Source organism: Plecotus auritus, assembly GCF_963455305.1.
Source record: "Plecotus auritus genome assembly, chromosome: 3".
Classification (NCBI taxonomy): domain Eukaryota; kingdom Metazoa; phylum Chordata; class Mammalia; order Chiroptera; family Vespertilionidae; genus Plecotus; species Plecotus auritus.
The window spans coordinates 106885923-106908321 of record NC_137772.1 but is presented as its reverse complement, the minus strand read 5'-3'; the positions used below and the strand labels follow the sequence as shown (position 1 = coordinate 106908321).

General features: G+C 37.4%; 1 protein-coding gene across 9 annotated transcripts in view; it reads left to right on the top strand.

The window, feature by feature from the left end:
• DCLK1 (doublecortin like kinase 1) overlaps positions 1 to 22399 on the top strand; it is a gene marked incomplete at its 3' end in the record, with an annotated part of 521814 nt that overhangs the window by 425111 nt on the left and 74304 nt on the right. For 5 of the 9 annotated variants that reach the window (XM_080660910.1, XM_080660912.1, XM_080660916.1 and 2 more), the window contains 4 exons: positions 9344 to 9428; positions 13089 to 13197; positions 21663 to 21720; positions 22232 to 22351. In XM_080660910.1, coding sequence (XP_080517036.1) covers positions 9344 to 9428; positions 13089 to 13197; positions 21663 to 21720; positions 22232 to 22351 — 372 coding nt within the window. Of the gene's footprint in view, positions 1 to 9343; positions 9432 to 13088; positions 13198 to 21662; positions 21721 to 22231; positions 22352 to 22399 lie in introns of all 9 variants that reach the window. The other 4 variants (XM_080660909.1, XM_080660911.1, XM_080660915.1 and 1 more) reach the window with 1 other exon arrangement.

Genomic DNA, 22399 nt, shown 5'->3' with positions numbered 1-22399 from the left:
CTGTGGCTTCCTTGTAAAATTTGTACCTGTGTTTCACATTGGACCATGTTATTACTCTGAAAGTTAACTTTGTGATATCACCTTAGAATAACTATACAATAAACAGGAAAAAATACCTAATGTTGTTCAGTGAGTTTCTTTCAGAAAATTTGATAAGTAGACATTGAAATGAAATAACAGTGTGGGGAAGAGTTACATTCATAATCATATTTGTGGTGTTCTTGTAATATAATTAGCATCAGCAAGTGATAATTGAGATACTGCAAGAATGGCATCATATAACATCTGAAGTGTACAATACTGACAATAACAACAAAAGAAGACTATCTGATGAAGAATTTTATTTCAGTTGGTTAAATTGAAGTCATTAATACACTTTTCTCTCTGAGTTGCCTTAAAGGTGAATTTGCCAGACATTAGCAACTGGTTGAAAAAGAGAAATTAACTACACTTTTAAAGTATATTAGCTGTCTTCTAGGCTTGAAAGCATTTATCCAAGGTCATCTAATTTGCAGGGGGGGAAATGTACTTGCGTATGTATGTACATGTGCATATGCAAGTTGTTTTAAAAGCACTGAATAAGAATACCAATGATACTACTAATAATAAAATACTGGATTACCTAACTTAAATTTAGAACAAAAGTCCATCATATGTGTCATTCATAATATGGTGTAAGGGAGAAAATAAAATTCTACTAATCTAGTTAGAAAAAATATTTTATAATCGAAAATGATTATAGAAGTTCAGAATTCTGGTTTTAAATCTAATATTTTTACCAGTGTCATTTTAACCTTAAAATTACAGTTTATTTTAATTGGTTCTCTTTATTATTTCCTTGATAACCTAAATGTAATGAATGCCCAAAGTAATAAGATACCACACGAAGGAATGTTCACAAATTTATAATTCCCAATTGTGTAATAGAGTTTAAAATAAAAGGTAGCAGATGCCTGGAAGAGTAGTGCACTCCCTTCATCACAGGTTGGAAATCCCATTTAAGGAGGAAATTATGGAGGAATCATTTTACTGAGAGGAGATAAACTAGATTATTTCTTAGCCTCCTTCCAAACTATTATCAAATTAAGAGGAGACATTGTTGTCCACCCCTACCACCACTACCATGACAGTCTCTTCAAGACAATTGGTTCAGATTTTGAATTTATAGATCTTTGCCTGATAAATAGAAGTGAAGATTGACTTACTAAAACAACAAAGTTGTAACTAAATATATTTATTTTTGAAATATGGCTCCCAGGATTTCACTAAAACGGATTTAATGCCAATATTCCCATTTTAATTTTAATTTTCTCTAAGTAACCTAATTTCATAAATAACAGTTCTTCAGTCTTTTAAAACTTTGAGCAAACCTTTATGGTAACATTTTACATTTTCTGGTATTTATTCTTAGTTTTACACATGATTGCCTATATCATAAACTTTATTTAGGCTAAACACACCATGAAGAATGCAGATGAAGGAATTTGAAAAAAGGAGTTTCCTTTGTGCTTTGTTTCAAATAATGAATCTTAGTAGTTATTGCAGATTGATGTCATCAACTTATTGTTCTATACCAGTGGTCGGCAAACCACGGCTCGCGAGCCACATGCAGCTCTTTGGCCCCTTGAGTGTGGCTCTTCCACAAAATACCATGTGCAGGCGCGCATGTACAGTGTGATTGAAACTTCATGGCCCATGTGCAGAAGTTGGTCTTCAGCCTGGGCGAGTCTATTTTGAAGAAGTGGCATTAGAACACTCAGGGGCCAAAGAGCCGCATGTGGCTCGCGAGCCGCGGTTTGCCGACCACTGTTCTATACCAACTTGGAAAGTTAAAAAATGTATGGTTTTTCTATATGCACATAGAATTCCATAGGTTTTAAGCTTCTACATGAAGATTATAATTTTATTTTGTTATATGAGGTCATCTTTAGAGATTTTGTAGACCTTGAATCAAGACAAAATCACCAAGACAATTGCTTGAATCTGTTAAATATTTATTGGTTGTGTTTCCCTTATAAAATTCATCCAGTTGATTTCAAAATTATTTTTTTATAATTTTTAAAATTAATGTTTGCAAAGTAATAAATGTATACCAATGATTTTCAACCAGTAAGCCACAAGAATTTTTAAAACAAGCAATACCTGACTGCTTAGTTTTATACAAATAAAAAAATGACAGCAGCCAACACAATAGCCATCCGATATGAATGAATCAAAATTGCACCCCTTTTTTTTGTCGGATTGACAACAAATATTTTTTGGTGTGCCGTAGAATTTTAGTAGTTAGTTTATGTGTGCTATGAGATGAAAAAGGTTGAAAATCACTGTTGTATACCAAGACAAAATTCGAAGTGGAAATAATACAATTATCCAGGGAAGCTAAAGCTATCTGGTGACATTTTTCTACCTTGATTAAATTTATTGGATCAACTAGGTATTTTTGAAATCTTTATTCAGCATGGACCCAAGATGAGTGACATCATTCAAAAAAAAATGGCAGGAGAACTTAATACAATTTTTATTTAGAATGAACTGCTTTTTACTACATATTCATCAGCTACATCTTGGTAAAATGTGGTTAGAGTTATTATGTCAGTTTTCTCACTTCAAAAAGTGTGATATGTTCTCCATCTGTTATATGATCTTAAGTTAAATAGCTACATTTAGGATGTGTTCTTACTTAGGGTAGTGCTTTCATGAAGGTGTGCCATAAAAGCATCCAGGTGCCAGCAGCCTGTCCATCTGGTTTCCATTAGATATGCTTGGAGGTGATGACATTTCAAATGTCACAATATCTCATAGAGCAGCTAATTGAATTGAATTCTAAAATAACTGTATGTTTTGTACTGTATATCCAGATGTGTTGGAATTAACAAACTGATTGAAGCAAACAAAATATTATCATCACATATACTATAAAATCATTTGTCTGCTCAGAAAAATCAAACAAGTAAATTAATTTTATTTATAAGCATGCAAAAATAAAAGCTGACTTTTCAGTTTCTGTTGGTCATAAATAAAGGTTGATTAATTTCATTGGGTAAATTCTAAAGAATAAGAGTGTAAACATCTTTCCTTTGCTGGTTTTCAAAATGCTTCAATCAGATTTATGAACAATAATCAAAATGTTCCAGCAGTAAGTTAGTATATTTAGAATTAATCACAAGAATAGACAGAGCCATGCTCATTAGAAATTACTTCAACTGGGAGAGAGAGCAAAAATGCTAGGTGAAAAAAATCAGGATTCAAAAACGAATAGGCTGTAAAGATTAGGAATGTAAAATAGATGACATTTAACATGAATAAATGAGAAGTCTTAGACTTGATTCGAAACACCGACCTCCCAAATACAGAACAGGGAGACTTGACACAACTGTGAGCTCATTGTAAGGCTAGCACATTATGCTACTATCAAGAAGTCAATATGACTTTAAAGTGTATTAATATTATACTCACCAGGAATAAAGCTCTATCTTTCTCTGCTCTGTGATGGTCAGGATACACCTAGACTATTGAATTTATTTTGACCACCAGCTTTAACAAGATATATTGACAACTGGAGTGTGTCCACAGGAGGGAGAAGGGGTCACAGAGCCCTGTCACATGATGAACAACAACAAAAACCTGGGACTATTCAAATTGAAAAAGAAGACACAGAAGGGGCCAGTAGCCATTTCCAAATATCTGAAGTGTTATCATAGAGAAATGGATTAGGAATGTACTGGGTGGCTTCCGCGGTGAGAGCTAAAACCAATAAATGAAAAATGTAGAGGAACATCATTTCAACATAACCTAAGGAAGAACTTTCTTTGTCTCATATTAACGGTTAAGGGGCTGCCTCAGGAAGTAATGTGTTCAGTGCTGGTGGTGTCTAGACAGAAGCCATTTGACTACATAGTTAGAATTTTTGTAGTGGAAATTTGGTTTCTGGATTAAAGTAGGATGGAAATAGGTAACGTTTAAGGTTCATTCCAATGAACCTGTAATTCTTTGAACCCATGAATGGTCATTGTCTTAAAAAAGTATATAATATTAATTACCTTACTCCTTTGGGGAAAAGAAAAGACAACACCATTAAGAAATCTAATACATTTATTTTACTCTATTTGTGCATAATAAATAAAATGAGGACTTTTAATTTTCATAGTACACTATTTATAATTAAATACATTTTTTTTTTCACTTAGAACTGTCATTCATTTGTCTACATCAGACAGCATGAAATGTAAAATGACTTGGGGTACATTTTCAAAAACACAAACCTAAAGTTCAAAATAAGCAATTTTAGTGACTTTGAATATTTTTTCAATATCTCTTGGCCATCTGTATGTCCTCTTTAGAGTATTGTCTATTTAGGTCCTCTGCCCATTATTTAATTGGATTGTTTGTCTTCCTTTTGTTAAGTTATGTGAGTCCTTTATATATTTTGGAATTTAACCCCTTATTAGCTGCATCATTGGCTAATATGTTCTCCCATACAGTGAGCTCCCTTTTCATTTTGTTGATGGTTTCTTTGCTGTGCAGAAGCTTTTTATTTAGAAATAGTCCCATTTGTTTAATTTTTCCTTTCTTTTTCTGGCCCTAAGAGATATATCAGTAAACAAATTGCTGTCTGAGATGTCTGAGATTTTGCTGCCTATGGTTTCTTCTAGTATTTTTATGGTTTCATGACTTCCATTTAAATCTTTCATCCATTTTGATGTGTTTTTTTAATCTTTATTGTTGAAAGTATTACATAGATCCTCCTTTTTCTCCCATTAAGCTCTTCTAGCCAGCTCCCATCCACCCCCTAGGCCCTCACCACCTCATTGTCTGTGACCACAGGTTATGCATATATGCATACAAGTGCATTGACTGATCTCTTCCCACCCACCCTCCCCTGCCTTCTGTCTGAGGTTCAACAGTCTGTTCATACTTCTATGTCTCTGGGTCTATTTTTGATCATCAGTTTATTTGGTTCATTAGATTCCACATATGAGTGAGATCATGTGATCCCTATCGTTCTCTGACTGGCTTATTTGGCTCAGCATAATGCTCTTCAGGTCCACCCATGCTGTCGCAAATGGTGAGTTCTTTTGTTCTTATTGCGTATATTCTTTCTGATGAGTGTTTTGGGGTTCTTAGCATATATTCCTAGATGTGGGATCACTGGGTCAAATGGGAGTTGCATTTTTAATTTTTTGCGGAAACTCCATACTGTTTTCCACAGTGGCTGCACCAACCTGCAATCCCACCAGCAGTGCACTAGGATTCCCTTTTCTCCACAACCTCACCAACACTTGTCTTTTGTTGATTTGTTGATGATAGCCATTCTGACAGGTGTGAGGTGATATCTCATTGTCATTTTGATTTGCATCTCTCAGATGATTAGTGACTTTGAACATTTTTTCATATGTCTCTTGGCTTTCTGTATGTCCACTTTGGAAAAGTGTCTATTTAGATCCTTTGCCCATTTTAAAATTGGATTGTTTGTCGTCCTTTTGTTAAGTTGTATGAGTTCCCTATATATTTTGGCTATTAACCCCTTATTGGATGTATCATTGGAAAATATGTTTTCCCATGTAGTGGGCTCTCTTGTTATTTTGTTGATGGTTTCTTTTGCAGTGCAGAAGCTTTTTATTTTAATGTAGTCCCATTTGTTTATTTTCTCCTTAGTTTCCATCATCCTGGGGGATGTATTGGTAAACATATTATGAGAGATTTCTGAAATTTTGGTGCCTATAGTTTCTTCTAAGATTTTTATGGTTTCACTTCTTACATTTAAGTCTTTTATCCATTTTGAGTTTATTCTTTTGTATGGTATAAGATGGTGGTCTAGTTTCATTTTTTTGCATATATCTGTCCAATTTTCCCATCACCATTTATTGAAGAGACTGACTCTATTCCTATGTATGCTCTTGCCTCCTTTGTCAAATATTAATTGAGCATAATGGCTTGGGTCGATTTCTGGGTTCTCTATTCTGTTCCATTAACCTATATGCCTGTTCTTGTGCCAGTACCAGACTGATTTGAGCACAGTGGCTTTGCAGTATAACTTGATATCTGGTATTGCGATTCCTTCAATTTGTTCTTCTTTCTCAAGATTGCTGCATCGATTTTGGGTCTTTTTTGGTTTCATATAAATTTTTGGAGTGTTTGTTCTAGGTCTGTGAAATATGTCGATGGTATTTTAATAGGGATTGCATTGAATCTGTAGATTGCTTTGGGTAGTATGGATATTTTAATGATGTTGATTCTATCAGTCCAAGGATATGGTATATTTTTCCACTTGTGTATATCTTCCTCTATCTCTTTTTTCAAGGTCCTTTTGGAGTACAGATCTTTTATCTCCTTGGTTAAGTTTATTGCTAAGTATCTTAATTTTTTGTTGCAATGGTAAATGGGATTTTTTTTTTTTTTTTTTTTTTTAGTTTTCTTTCTGAGAGTTCACTATTGGTGTATAAAAATGCTATGAATTTTTGGGTGTTAATTTTGTATCCTTCTATGTTTCTAAATTTATTTATTAAATCTAGTAGTTTTTGAGGTAGTCTTTAGGGTTTTCTTTGTACAGTATCATGTCATCTGTGAATAATAAGACTTTTACTTCTTCTTTTTCATTTTGGATGCCTTTTATTTTTTCTTCTTGTCTTATTGTGATGGCCAGGACTTCCAGTTCTATGTTGAACAAGAGTGATGAAAGTGGTCATCCCTGTATTATTCCTGTTCTTAGGGGAAATGGTTTTAGTTTTTGCCCATTGTGTATAATGCTGACTGCAGGTTTGTCATGCATGGCCTTTATTATGTTGCAGTATGATCTCTCTAGTCCTACTTTGCTGAGAATCTTCATCAAAAAAGGGTGTTGGATTTTATTGAATGCTTTTTCTGTATCAATTGTTATGATCCTGTGATTTTTGTCTTGCAATCTGTTTATGTGCTGTATCACATTTATTGATTTGTGAATATTGGACCAGCCTTGCATCCCCAGAATAAATCCCAGTTGGTCATGATGTATGATCTTTTTAATGTATTGCTAGATCCAATTTGCTAAAATTCTGTTGAGGATTTTAGCATCTATGCTCATCAGGGGTATTGGCCTGTAGTTCCCTTTCTCTGTCATATCTTTATCTGGTTTTGGAATTAGGGTAATGCCGGACTCATAAGAGAGTTTGAAAGTGTTCCTTGCTCTTGAATTTTTTGAAATAGTTTGAGAAGAATAGGTGTTGGTGTTTCTCTGAATATTTGGTAGAATTCCCCTGTGAATTGAGTACATAAATTAAGGGACATCTTTGGTAGGATACACACTACTAGTCTATTAATTCTGGTGCTTGAAGAAAGAATATGTCTTTGGATTCTAAAATTTAAAACACCATATGACAAGACAGCACCTGCCACCCCAAATCACAATGTGTCTACATTATTAAGCACCATTTGTGATGTGGCTGGAAGAAATTCAAGAAATAGGAAAGCCCAGAAGAAGAGGTTTACATTTTAGAAATTATCCTACGACTTTTCTGCTCAGAAGACCATTATGTCTACAGCAAAGGCAATGACACCGAGGATAAATGATCTCACTGTTGTGGAAAACACACATCTTCCCTTCAAATGTGGTAATTTTAATGTTTATTTTTTTCTAGACAACTACATCATAAATCTGTCTTGTTTCCATATCATATTCCCCTATTATAAATATGATGTTTTCGCAAACAGACATTCATAAAAGTCAGCAAAGCATGGCTTAGAAAACTCATACATTTACAATACCTACAACAGGTTGTGACTACATAGTGTCACAACAAGAAAAACTCTGTTTCAAGGTTACAATCTGAATCCCTCTTTCTAGCCTGACATAGGACAAATGTACGCTGCTGGTCACAATTGGAGGTTAGATGAGAGAGGATGGAAAAATAGCTCAAGTAACCAGGCTGATTAATAGGGAATTCTAATGATATTAGAAAATAAAAGGCACACCACACAAACTATGAGACATTCAGAGGTTTACTAGAGTAACTATAAAACTTCTTGAATGTCCTATAAAGAAGCAGGAGCATTTACTGCTGTGAAGTTAGCTTTTTTTTAAATATGAAACTTTTATCACAATTGTGTCAACTGTTGGCTTTGCTGAACTCATCCAAAGGAACCTGTTCATCTTAGCTGCATCTGGGATATGTTCATGGCAGTTGACTCAAATGGACCTTTAGGGATTTAAGTAGAATTTCCCCAATTACATTAATCTTTGGTGAAAATGAAAATATTTGAATTTTCTATGCGAGATACCGTAGTTCTTGGTGAAATTATATAAAACTTTTCTTCCTTCCTACCTTGTTTAGACTGGTTTGAACTGGGGGAGGTTGAAGGGAGACAGATAAGCAGAGGAAAACTAGGTCAACTTTGCTTCTCACCACATCTTCATTATTAATTCAACTACAGAGGCTCTTTCCCTCCTCTCTGCTCCACAGACAGCCAGCACTATGAGCCAATGCCACCTCCTCACCGCCTCCTGCTCCCATCAGGCCAACAAGTAAATAAACCCAGGGAAACAGAAGGAAGATCTTTTAAGACAAGCTGCATTCACTATCTAGAAGTAGCATTGAAATGCGCAAATTGTTTTCTCAAGGAATAGATGCAGAGAGGAAACCTTCATTGTTAAACTTCTGCCCCATTGCTGATCATAGTATTAAATATTTGGTATTGTTGCATCCTCCAAGCTTTCTAATATAGTTGTTACCCTGTCTGCTTTCATGGATCTTTGGTCAAAATACACCAAAAATACAATAAATCACCAGGCATAGGTGTTTATTCCTGTCTATGCCTCATATTTATTGTGTAAGGTTTAACATATCAATAACCTGCTGAGTGCTTGTGTCTTCATCTCAAAGTGGAATTAACAAATCCACCCTTTTACCTTTCTCCAAGGATGTGGTAAGGCTGAATACTTTTTCTAAGCTATTTCAAATTGAAGAGAAAACATTTCTGAGGTAAGAATAGGAAAATACTCCATGAGATCAGAATGGTGATGTATTTGAGGGTTGTATGCAGATAGATTGTGGAAAAGTGAAGTGAGACTCCTCAAATCTGCCAAATTGAAACAGTAAGCTAAAGAATGTTAATTCTTAGTAAAAGGAATAAAAAGCCATGAAATATCCAATTTGATGATGATTAGCTTAACACAGTCTATTATTGGTTAAGAGGGTAGGGAGGAGATGTAGTCCTAGTTGAATAGTCTGAAGTCCTCCCTTTCTGAGTGTTCAGACTGAGTCCTCCCTAGGAGTGGGTGCAGCCATCTCTGGGAACTCTGGGCTAGGCACAGCCCCTGAGCACTCCGCACTCTGACTGGAGCTTTCCTTCTGTGTCTGTTCCCTGGCAGAGCTCTCAGCATGGCGGTTCCTCTACTTCACTTGCGTCCACCAAAGTATGCAGCTCGATGGATGAGAATGATGGACCCGGAGAAGGTGGTGAGCTTGTGACTTGGTGTCTGAGGAAAAGGCTCAGCTTGGACAGGGGGCAGAGAATAGGTTGGCTAAATTTACTCCAGAAACTGTAACTTATCAAGCAGAATGAAATGGGCAAGCCTGATGCAGCTCATAAGGGTCAATAGCAAGGGGATAGGATTGAATATGACTCCCACTAGGGATCATATCTACTCTGTGGGAACAGGAAGAGGAAGTCAGTCTAATTTGGAGATGTTTCATGTCCTCTGAGTGTGTAAGTATCCTAAGGCCAGCTATTGGAAATAAATGGAGGTAATTTCTGCTTTTGTTTTTCCGAATTCTGTTCAATTTTAGTATACTCCCTCTTTGTTAAAAATTTATATTTATTGTTGAAAGTATTACAGAGGCCCCTTTTATATCCCATTGACCCCCTCCAAACTACTACTCCCCCCCACCACCAGGTTTACTATACTATTGTTTATGCCCATGGGCTATGCATATATGCATAATAAGTTATTTGGTTAACTTCTTCCCATCACTCACCCCCTGCCCCTCTTCTCTTTGAGATTTGTCAGTCTGTTTCATATTCCCATGCCTCTGAATCTATTTTGTTTGTCAGTTTATGGTGTTCATATAAGTGATACTTGTCTTCCTCTGACTGGCTTATTTTATTTAACATAATATTCTTCAGGTCCCTCCATGTTGTCTCAAAGGGTAAGAGATCCTTCTTTTTTACAGTATACTCTCTTAATTGACCATTATAGCCCTGCAGATATATTCTAACTTAAATGAACTCAATATGTGAAAATATGGCTTTACAAAAAGAATTAAATGATGATAATTGCAAAAATACTCTTTGTGCCTTGACCTAATTCACTTTAGAATTTTTCTGTGATGTGGTCAAATGACCTGAATCCAGAACTGACTTTTTCACTAATTCACTGGATTGTTTTGGGTAAGCTTTTTTAACTCTCCATATCTTAGTTCCTCCTCTGTAAAATAAAGATTGTAATACACGCCTGTTTCCTTCCTTGAGTTAACAGGCTCAAATCAATTATGGGAAGGTATTCAGAAAAATATGAAACTGATATGATCAAACTACTGTTAAAGAATAAACTCACTTTATTTGTTTTATTTGTATTTTTATTTATTTTATATATATATATATATATATATGAATATATTCTAAGAATCCTGAAATGCCAGTCAGAAAAAATATATGCACTCCTATGTTCATGACAACATTATCTACAATAGCTAAGATCTGGAAACAGCCCATGTGCCCATCATGAGTGTATTAAAAAAAGCTGTTGTACATTACACAATGGAATACTATGCAGCTATAAAAGAGAAGGATCTATTACTCTTTGAGACAACATGGAGGGACCTGGAGAGTATTATGCTAAGCGAAATAACCTGGTGAGAGAAAGACAAGTATCACATGATCTCACTTATATGTGAAATCTAATGAACAAAATAAACTGATGAATAAAATAGAACCAGAGGCATTGAAAAATGGAATAGCCTTCCAAATCTCAGAGGGAAGGAAAGTAGAGGGGAGGGAGAGCAGGAAAAAATTAACCAAAGAACTTATATGCATATAAGCATTGCCTATAGACACAGACAATAGGGTGGTGAAGGCCTGGGGTGGGGCAGGAGCCAGGTGGAGGGAGTCTAAAGGAGGAAAACGAGGGATATCTCTAATATTCTCAACAATAACAATAAACTTAAAAATAAAATAAAATTCATGAACTCTTATTTGTTTTAAATTATATTACTTAATTTTCCCCAAAAAATTACCTTTGGGATAGGAGGTGGGAGCAATTTAATTATGTTAAGTGAGATAACAGGTTACAAAAGGATTATTTCTCAACTACCATGAAATATCAGACTTTTCCCCCCAGAAGCATGAAATTTAGCCATTCAGAAGTCTCTTTTGTTCCAATGTGTTATATTTACTTAATGAAATGAAAAGGTCCTTGACTAAACCTTTGGCTAAGTCTTCTTAGCCAAAAGCCTAACAGATACATATTATCAATAGTCAGAAGGAAAATATCCCAAACTTTGTGCTCCAGATGGGTGCCTAAGTGATGCTCCCACTGGAGGGAAGGACAGAAGTACCTTGGATTCCCCATCCAATAGCCAAGGATGTTTACTTTTATTACTTGTGTAGTAAAGAGGCTTAAAACCATGTCATCTGAGAGATGTTTTGTAAATTAGGATGCTTTGTAGTGGATTTGAAACTTCTCCAAACATCTCCTCTAATTCCTATTGAGTAGATTAAAAACAACAACATAAACAAAACAAAACAAACAAACAAACAAACCCACCCAGGCTGAGTCTTTTAAACAAAGACAAAATTGTTAGCTTCTTTGGGGTGATATGATAGGTGTGAGGGGTTTAACTGGCTCTGGCTTTTACTTTATTCTAGAAGCCACTGTGATAGCTTCTAGTGGATTGAGTAAAATGTCACTTATCAAGAGGTGAAGAGACTGCAGAAATGTCTAGGATAGAAGTAACAGAAGCAACATGTCCTCCATTTGTACAACACTCTCCAGAAATTCCATCTACCCTAGAATCCAGGGTGGTGCAGATTGAGTTTACCACAAAATCAGAATAAAGCTCTGATAATTTTGAGTTTCCATTTGTTGTTCCCTAACATTACAGATTAAGTGAGAACATAAAACTCAAGAAAGCCCATTTACCACCTAATGTTTTAATTTTATTTTAAGAAGAAATGTTTAGTCTCAGTTTAAATAGGAGCACATTTAGAAAGCATGCTAGGCTTCCATCACATTTTGTATTCAGGTTGCCTGAGGGGAGCTTAGATGTATAACATTAAAGTATGTAAATTTTAGAGTCCAGTTATAAAAGACTTTTTACACCCCTAAGATGTTAAAGGTTATCCAGTATATTTATGTGACCTAAGTGTGGCTTATTTAGTTTTATGGCCTTAGATATTTAAAGCATTATTAGGCATTTGTAAAATATTTTAAAATACATTTTAAGTGGGAAAATGTGTTGTGTTAGTGGCACTAACATAATTGAAACTACAAAACTTTTCTGTTCACAGATGTAATAGTATTGCAATTTTAACTCATCATCTGCTATGCAGGTTGCTGGTGAAAATTTTGTCTAAAATCTGCTCACAGATATTGTGGAGGGGTGGCAATCAGGGCTGAGTTCATATGGAATTTTACGGAGAACGCCACTTCAGGATGTAATAATGAAAAGTGTGCACATAGAAGGCATTTTCATGTACAATGTCAGGCAGCCCTGAGTCCCTTATGAACTGTATTTTCCTCCTGAGCCATACTTAGAAAGGCAATTTCTCTGCACACAGTGGGTATGCAGTCAATGCTATTGATCAAATAGCCATAAAATAAAAAGAGTAAAATTTCCTCTTCAGAACCCCAACTGCAGCAAAAAGCATAAGTTGTTCTTACATATGTGGGAGTGGACCTCATATGTTTATGTTTCCTTTTTGTTTACCCTTTTTGTAAACTTAGTAAAACTGTTGAATATACAATGTCAGCAGAGGGGGCTGGCCTTGCTGTCCAGAAAATGACCTATTGATTCTGACTCAGTGTCAGTCTATTAGATGATACTTCTAAATGTCTCCTTTGTGCAACATCTGTGTTCTCTTTTTTACCAATAAAAACATACTAATGATTCTTTCAGAAGTGTCGGAGGAAGGCTTCCAGATTCCAGCCACAATAACGGAACGATATAAAGTTGGAAGGACAATAGGAGATGGAAATTTTGCTGTTGTCAAGGAATGTGTAGAAAGGTGAGGAGGAGATCATTTGCATCTAACTTTAAAGGAAACATTTGGCATTGTATTTTCCAAGATTGTGCCTTTATTTGCAGTCTGTGGCACATATGGACTTGGTTAATGCCTCAACTCCAGATGTAAAAAAAAAAAAAAAAAAATTAAAGAAGGAAAAGCTCATCTAACAACAGATTTGAAAAGTGCAATGATTCCTGGAGGTAATCTATAAATTAAGGACTTTCCTTTTTCTTTTTAATATACTCAGCAAAACTTTGCCAGGTTTATCAGGTAAGTCCTGAATATATATATATATATATATATATATATATATATATATATATATATTATATAATATATACATATATATATTGAATAGTTTTTCTACAGTTTTTTAATCCTCATCTGAGGATATGCCTTATTGACTTTTTAGAGAGCTAGGAAGGGAGAAAATTTGAGAGAGAGAAAGAAACATCAACATGGAGAGAAATATCCATCAGTTGCCTCCTGCGCATACCCCTAGAGGAAATCGAACCCACATCCTTTTGGTATATGGGATGACACTCCAACCAACTGAGCCACCTGGCCAGGGTTACACTTTTTTTTTTTGAGACATTTTATAGAGGTCAGTTGTTCTTGTAAATATAATGTACAATCATAAAATTAAATATAATAACCTTGAAAAGCTTTAAAATGTATATGTACTGATCCCAGCAAAATGGTATTTAGTGAATTAAAATGTTTTATAGTGAATAAGCCAGATACTCTTATGAGCAAAATGGAAAAGTTTAGGGTGAAAGATTTATCCATGGGATCTCAATACCTAATCAAGGACAGTAGCTGGTGGCTACTAGTTGAGGAAGTGACTACCAATAAAGCTACAGCCTGATTAAAGGTGGCTTCAAACTCTAAGCTCAGCATTAGATTGGAATTTGTTGCTTACTTGAAGCCAAAAGCTTCTTTTCAGAACTGGGTGAGTAGAGTGTTGAAATGTCAGGGGGAATTGCCTTATTCCTAGAGACAGCAAGTTGGGGCTCACCTGGGTGTGCAGGCTTCCCCTGTTATTCATCCCCTCCCATCCCCCACCTTGGGGCTGGACACCCAACTAGTTCCTCAGAACTGTATAAGAACAATGCTCCTTCATGCTACATTCCCTACATGCCTTGAACTAGAAGCTTTAGCCTGTAAGAGCCAGAATTTTGTCTTCTTTGAAGGGCTTTGACTTGAAAGCACATTAAAGCTGGAAGTCTACACAGGGCCTCACACACCAGGAACATCCTTAATTTGGGCAGTAGCCACTGATTTGATCTGTGAACCCTTTGCTACTCTTTGGAAATGCTTCTTTGACTAAGGCAGTGGTGCCCTCATGAAGCTACCCTCCAACAGTGGATCTTAAACTTTGCTCCACTCCATACACCAACTGGGTCAAGATTTTTCCAAGTTACAGCACACACTAGATCAGCCACTCTTTGTGAGGGAGGACATGAATAATAATCAGTAGCTTGGAAAATCCCTGAGTTACTACTGCAAGGTCACTTTTTCTCCTTTTTTTCTCTCATTCCCCCATCCTCAACATAAAGCCATTGTTGGGTTTCTGCCAAATATAGAAAATGTCCCATTACTTTCCTGGGCCCCACAAATTCAAAAACAGGAGTAACCACTGTTTATTGAGCAAAAAACATGTACAAGGCCCTTAACTTATGATATTCCATTTAATTATCATAATTTCACAGTATCAGTATTATTTCTATTGTATACAAAGAAAGCCTGGAGAAGTTATATGCCCAAGATCACTCATCTAGTAAGTACTTAGCAAGGCATAAATCTGAGCCCAGCTCTAAAACCCATACTTTTGACCACTCTACTCCACTGCTTCCATCCAGGGGGCTCCCACAAGAATATGGTTTAGCTGAGCCAAAATCATACATACTACATTTGTCCTGTGCAAAAAGGACAGAAATTAAATCTGGTGAGCCATTCCTAAGGTAATGGATGGAAGTGTGTGCTTATATAATTTCATGTACACTTTTACTAATTGTAAAACTTTTCTTTCCACTGTAGCAGAAAATCCCCTTGTTAGCAGATTGCCATACCCTTCAACTATGGAGTGTCTGGTTATTTGCCAGGGTTCATAATTTTCTTGTGGTCATGTGCTTTTTGTCCTAGCTGATACATGGATCAGGATGGCATCTTAGTTTAACAGTACTGGCCTTCCCACAGTAGAAACTTCTCATTTTTCCACGCAGAATTCATTATTTCTTTTTAGTTTGGATTGTTTATTTTGCATAAGTTCACATCTTGGGTCTCATTGTATGAATCTTCAAAGTCTAAACACCAGATTACCCCAAAAAGTGTTAGTATTCCTCTCCAGTGAATGAGGACATATGGCATGTGCCCCCTCTTCCAAGATGTATCATGAAACATTTTTAAAAATACTTTCCAGAGGTCCAAAAAAATAAAAGTGAGCTAAGAATGTTGTGAATAGCACAGATTGCTTATGGGTACATTCTGCCATATTTTGAAGGATGAATATGTATTAGGAGCCAGTATGTCTCTCTTCCATTAATAATATGCAGTCACAGGGTAGATTTTCCTACAACAATGGATACAATAGCAGTGCTACACTGTCCTTTATTTCCATGATCCCATGCCAGCAAGTCTTTTGATAGTGCCTGCCAGATCCACTTAGGTTTCTGCCTATTCTCCAGTAGCAGTTTCTCTAAGTGGCCTCAGGACATGCTAAAAGAGTTGGTAGACTGAGAGGTGCTTTATTCTGAAGCTGTTTTCTGAAGCATTTTGATGTCCCAGAGAAAAGTCAAAGAGCTGAAAAGCGCTAACAAGAGGTCAGAGCACAGGTAGAGGTGCTCTCACCTCTGGCTCTCCTGGCCCTCTGTGGACTAATTACCACACAGGTAATGCAGCCATGATCAGTGATGGTGTCTCAGGTGGCTCTTGGGCCTCCTCCTCACCTGCACTGCATGGATTTCGGTAATGTAGGCCTCAGAACTCATTAAAATTCTAGCTGCTCATGATTCCTTCTCTTTCCTGTTCACCTATAAGCCTGAAGAACTGCACAACAAAACTATTGGCTTTAGAATGAATGTGGGCAGGCTCAAACCCACCCAAAAGAGCTGAGACTGGAGTGTCACCAAAATGGGTTGCATCCACCTTGAAAATCTTCAGAATACCTGTAGTTTGAAGGCATTTCCTGATGAAGTGGGATGGATTGGGAAAATGAGTCAGGGTGAAGAAGTTTATAGTGTTCTTCCTTCTTTCTTTCCTGAGGATGCTCTGGCACCCATGTTCACATTCAAAATAAAACTCCACTCTAGAGATTTTAGATCTGAGATGCCTCAGCTCTCTGATCTTGACAGCCCCACACCCTCTCCCCCTTATGAAAGAGACTGAGATGTAGCTTTATTATGATTACCTGGTAAACAAAGTGTGATGTTTACTAACTCTCTTTGCTAATGGGTCTTCCTGTCATTGTCCTAACAGCCACCATCCTCTGGAGTTTCCACAACTTGATTAACATATCTGGAGCTATTAATTCAGGCCTGTGCTGGGCACTTCTAGGCTCCAAAGAGAGACAAGACAGCCCCTCTCCAGGAGAACCTGCCCAAAGACAAAGACTTACTATGCAATTCAATAAATGCTATGGTAGAAAAATGATTAAGAAGCGATTATTACTTTTCCACATAATATTTTTAAAAACTTTCAAAACACAGCAAACAACAACAAAAAGCACATTAGAGCATGGCAGGCCCATTCTTGTCAGCCCATTTTCCTTTCCTAAGCATTCTTCTTCCCTCTGGCTGAGGAAGGGGGATGGGAGCAGACTGGCTGGAGTTGAGAATCACTAAGTTAAACAAGATAGCTTTCTCCAAGCATTTTTTTTTTAGCACAAACATTAAAAAATAGATTTAGTTCAAGTTGGCAAAATTTGGAAATTTCTTTCCAGTAGTTCAGACTCTAACCTTGGGTCAAAGTAAATAGGAAAGGGACCTTCCAATTGAGTTCCCACAGACCTGGAGGAAAACAAAGTCTGTGCTGAGGCAGGTGCTGCTTTTGCTGTGGCATCCAAGGTTTCCATAATTCCAGGAAAGGTCAAGCATATAATTTCAGGAACAAGCAAGAAAATGGCCTGCATTTTCATCAGAAATCCAGGTGTTTAGTATTCTTAATATACCAAACTATATAGTCCTTGGTGACAAGGACCAGGTCTCACTCACCTCTGTAGCCACCAAAGCATCATGCTTGTAATTACATAGGGACATCCTCAGGGAGGAAGCTAGTGTATTCCCTCCCAGGACTCCAAGCACTCCAGTTATGTCCTGAACCTACAGCTGTGTGGGAAATGCATACAAGCCTAGGATATAGTGGTCCCAGGGTTTAATAGGAAAAGGACCTTATGGGTTCACAACACAGAATCTCACAATAGGATTAAACACTCAATTAGTGTTATATAGGGACATCCTATGTGGGAAGGCAGATGCTTTACTTAAGGTTTTATATCTTTACAAGTGTTTTCACTTACCAACTTAAAGCAAGCAGTTAAATTTTTATGGTATACATTTAGTCCTAATACCTTTTTTAGGCTCATTTTTCAGTCTCAGGTACTCTCCTCTAAACATATACTTTCAGTAATAAGGATTTTACTATGACTTTATAGTTCTTCCCTCAAGGAATCAAGAGAAAAATTTGAAGCTCATTGTCTGATATAAAATACTAGGGGCCCAGTGCACAAAATTTGTGCACTGGGGAGGGGTCCCTCAGCCCAGCCTGCCCCCTCTCACATACTGGGAGCCCTCAGGGGATGTCCTACTGATGGCTTAGGCCCGCTCCCCATTGGGAACAGACCTAAGCTGCAGTCTGGCCTCCCTTTGCGGGAGGCGACCAGGCTGATCAGGGGAAGGCACCAGCCCCATCACCCCGCTGCTGCAGCCGCTGCCAGTCACCGCAGCTGCCAAGGTATTTTCATAAACATGGACTCCAGTCCTTTCACCATGAAAAAATGACAACTTTCTTCAAGCATTTTCAAGATGTGTCTTTTATAGGATATGACATTTCTTTCTTTATTTTTCTTTTTATCCTCACCTGAGGATATGTTTCCATTGATTTTTTCCCCTTCCCTCCAATTGCAGGCTTTGTCCCTTTCCAAGCCTAAAGCCTCTGCCCCAGGCTTTAGGCTTAGGAAGGGGGACCCCCCGCCCCTCTGATCCCAGGCTTGGTCCCTTCCCAAGCCTAAAGCCTCCACCCCAGGCTTTAGGCTTGGAAAGGGGGACCCCCCACCCCTCCAATCGCAGGCTCGACTCCTCCCCAAGCCTAAAGCCTCTGCCCGATGGCTGGCTGGGAGTGACCTGGGTGCCAAGGAGGTTCCTGGGACCCAGGTATGTATGCAAATTAACCACCATCTTTGTTGGGTTAATTTGCATACTCACTCTGATTGGTTGTGAGCATAGCAGAGGTACGATCAATTTACATGTTTCTCTATTATTAGGTAGGACTAGAGGTCCAGTGCATGAGATTCATGCACTTGGGGGTGGGGGGGTTCCCTCAGCCCGGCCTGTGGCCTCTTACAGTCCAGGAGCCCTTGGGGGATGTCTGACTGACATCTTAGGCCCACTTCTGGCAGGGAAAGGGCCTAAACTGGCAGTTGGACATCCTTAGTGCTGCTACAAAGGCAGGACAGGCTCCTGCTATGGCCACTGTGCTAACCATCCGTGAGCCTGTTTTATGGCTGAGCGGTGCTCCTCCTGTGGGAGCACACTGACCACCAGGGGGCAGCTCCTGCATTGAGCGTCTGCCCCCTGGTGGTCAGTGCACATCATAGCGACTGGTCATTCTGTTGTTCGGTCAGTTTGCATATTAGCCTTTTGTTATATAGGATTGGTAAATCTAATTGAGTGTTTAATCCTATTGTGTGAGATTCTGTGTATTGAACCCATAAGGTCCTTTTCCTATTAAACCCTGGGACCACTATATCCTAAGCTTGTATGCATTTCCCACACAGCTGTAGGCTCAGGACATAACTGAAGTGCTTGGAGTCCTGGGAGGGAATACTCTAGCTTCCTCCCTGAGGATCCTGCTTCTTGCATTTCTGGCTATAGAAGAGATTCCGTCTTCCTGGATCCCATACCAGCCCTTTGCTTTAAGGACCTCAATGTTCCTCATTCCAGGAAAATGGAGGATAAAATGGCAAAAATACTGAAATCCCCTCTCCTCACCAGTACTATCCTGTTCATCCATCCACTTTGTAGAGGCACTGAATGGGAATGGGCCTTTTGGGATATATGTGAAGCAGAGACCCCAAAAGCTGGAAAGCTCAGTTCCAACCTCCCTCTCTTGAAATTCTGGCTTTTATCAAAGCAGTCAGTTCCAAGAGTCCAGACTTGCCTGCCATCAGATGGCACCTTTTAAACCAGATAAGAAATTGCTCATGGATTCTAATCTCAAATTTGTGTTATAATTTTTTAGTGACTCATGAAAAGCAGAATCCAGCAGTACTTCAGCTTTTAGTTTTCCTCTTGATTCAGTTTTCTTATATTTGCAAACAAAGTCTCTAGAAGCATTGTAAAAGGAGGCTACCTAAAGGGCCTGTGATTTTCCTACGATGTGAGGAATCTCTTTGTATGTGAATCATTTCTCTTTCTCATTTATTATTTGACCACACAGTTGAAATTTCTAACAATAAATCTTTCATTTTTCCTCTTACTGAAGTGCTTTATCTCTACCCCTATGCCATAGCTTTGCTGATGGTCTGGTGTTTGTTTGGGGGCATTGAACAACCAAGCCCAGCATTTAGCCAAGGCCAGCTCATGCTTTTCTCCATTTCTCCCCTCTGTCCAGCTGTGGGCCTGAAGAATCAACAAAAATTGACTCAACATTGTCTTTGGGCCTCTTAATCATTTTATTCATGAGACTGGAGCAATTTGATTTCCTCTGGACACCCCACATCTCTGCAGAAGAGCCTCCCTGAGGCAGAGGGGTTTAACTTCTCACATCTGAACTAGTGGAGAAAATGGGCTTCAAAGTGATTATTTTATTTGCCAGATATAATTACAACAATTTAGTCAATATTTATTGTTTTTTGTAAGTCAGCATCATGCAGGGGCCTGGAAGTGGAGTGGGAGTTGCATTTTTAGAAGCAAATGACAAGACTGATTTCTAAAATGCCTTTGAAACACATTTTTAATGTCTGGCTTCTTAATCTGGTTATAGAAAATCTCTCTCTTGTTCTAACTGTATAACTGGGAACCCTCCTCTCCCCACCAACCCCCCCCCCCATCTTTCATTTTCTGTAATGAAGATTTTAAAACCCTATTTTAAAATTTTGTTCTTTATCAATCTCATTCTCACTATTCATTTGTATCCCTAAAGTTGGCTTTTATCTATATAGGAAAGGCTAGGCTGTCTTGGTTTCCCACCAGAAATGAAATGGCATTGCTTGTGAAGTAGTGGTTTTATTATGGATTATTAAATATGCATTGTATCCTTTGATAATAAACAAGTGTTGTTTTGCACTACAGTATCTTAGAAATGTTAACACAAGTTAGGAAGCTATTTAAAGATAGCAGTATGGCTAAACCCTCCCTCCCACTCCTGTCACGGAACAGGGGCAGTGTTGGTTGGGATATATGTGAAACAGAGACCTCAAAAGCTCAGAGTTCTGCTTTTAACACTGCAATGTAGCTTTGGGAAAGTGAGTTGATATTAATTCCATTTTATTTCTGGGAAATGAGACAGTCATAAAAGGCCCAGAAGGTTACAGACAGCTCAGATAACAGTTGTATCCCTTTCTACACCTTGAACACGTTATTCATGAGTTCTCTAGCAAAACTTATAGGCTTGTACCCTGAACCAAAGTCTAAAAAGTGTGAACTGCTTCTTTATAGAGTTTTCAGAGTGACCATGTGAGCCATACTTTATAGAAAGAGAACCTCAAGGGAAACTGGAAAGAGGAAAGGCAGAAACTTACATCTGTTTTACATTCTAATCACATCACTTCAGAGGGCTGGGCAATGGAGCAAGAGTTAATGCAAGCCAGTAGCGATAGTAGTGGTTTCATTACAGGTATGGCCACATGAATAGCTCATGATGTTTCTCTGCTAGAATATTTGTTGTCTTTATGCTCAGTCCCTGAAAGTTTAAATATTTATTTTAAATCTCAGAGGGAAGGTAAGGATAGGTGAGTGGGTGGGAAAAGATTAACCAAAGAACTTATATGCATATATGCTTAACCCATGGTCACAGACAATATGGGTATGGGCTAGAAGTGGTCAATAGAGGGTGGGGAAGAAGACATCTTAATACTTTCAACAATAAAGATAAATTTTTAAAAAGTAAAATAAATAAAAAAGGAAAAGAGTCATTCACAAAATATTTATACCATGTTTCAAGGTGGTTGGGAAGATATAAATCCTTAATAAGATGATTTAATATATCCAAAATTAAGTTTATTTTTTAAAAAATCTTTCTCTTTGCAGGTCAACTGCTAGGGAGTATGCTCTGAAAATTATCAAGAAAAGCAAATGTCGAGGCAAAGTATGTATAAAGTTTATTCTTATGAAAATACAGGTATTCAGGGGGTAGAAAGAAACAAAGATCAGCTCCTAAATAAACATAAATTCATCCCATTTGTTGCATTTTGGTGGAATATAAAGTTATATACTAATTAGATTATAACTTTATTTTGTAAATAGTCCTGGAATAAAAGTTAGCTAAAATGGTTTGATGTTATTTTTGTTTCTTATCTTTATTTGCTTGTTTGTTTACTTTCTTCCATTACTTTTGTGATCTTAATTTTCTTTCCTTCTTTCTACCTGAACTTATAGTTATTGTGATGGGTTCTGAAATTACAAGCATCATCTTAAAGACCTTCAATATTTTTTGACAATTCTAGGCTCTCTGAATATCAGAATCTAAGATATACTCATTATATTTGACCAAAATACATGTCCCTTGAACTTCACATAGTAGAGTTTTACTTGTGTTGAGTTAGCTTATCCCATGTTTGGATGTGAGTATTGATTAAGATTATTTCTCCTTTGGACAGGAGCACATGATCCAGAGCGAGGTGTCTATCTTAAGAAGAGTGAAGCATCCCAATATTGTTCTTCTGATTGAAGAGATGGATGTGCCAACTGAACTGTATCTTGTTATGGAATTGGTAAAGGTGTGTATTTTGGAAAAAGAAATAAACCTGTTCAAGCAATCACACTTT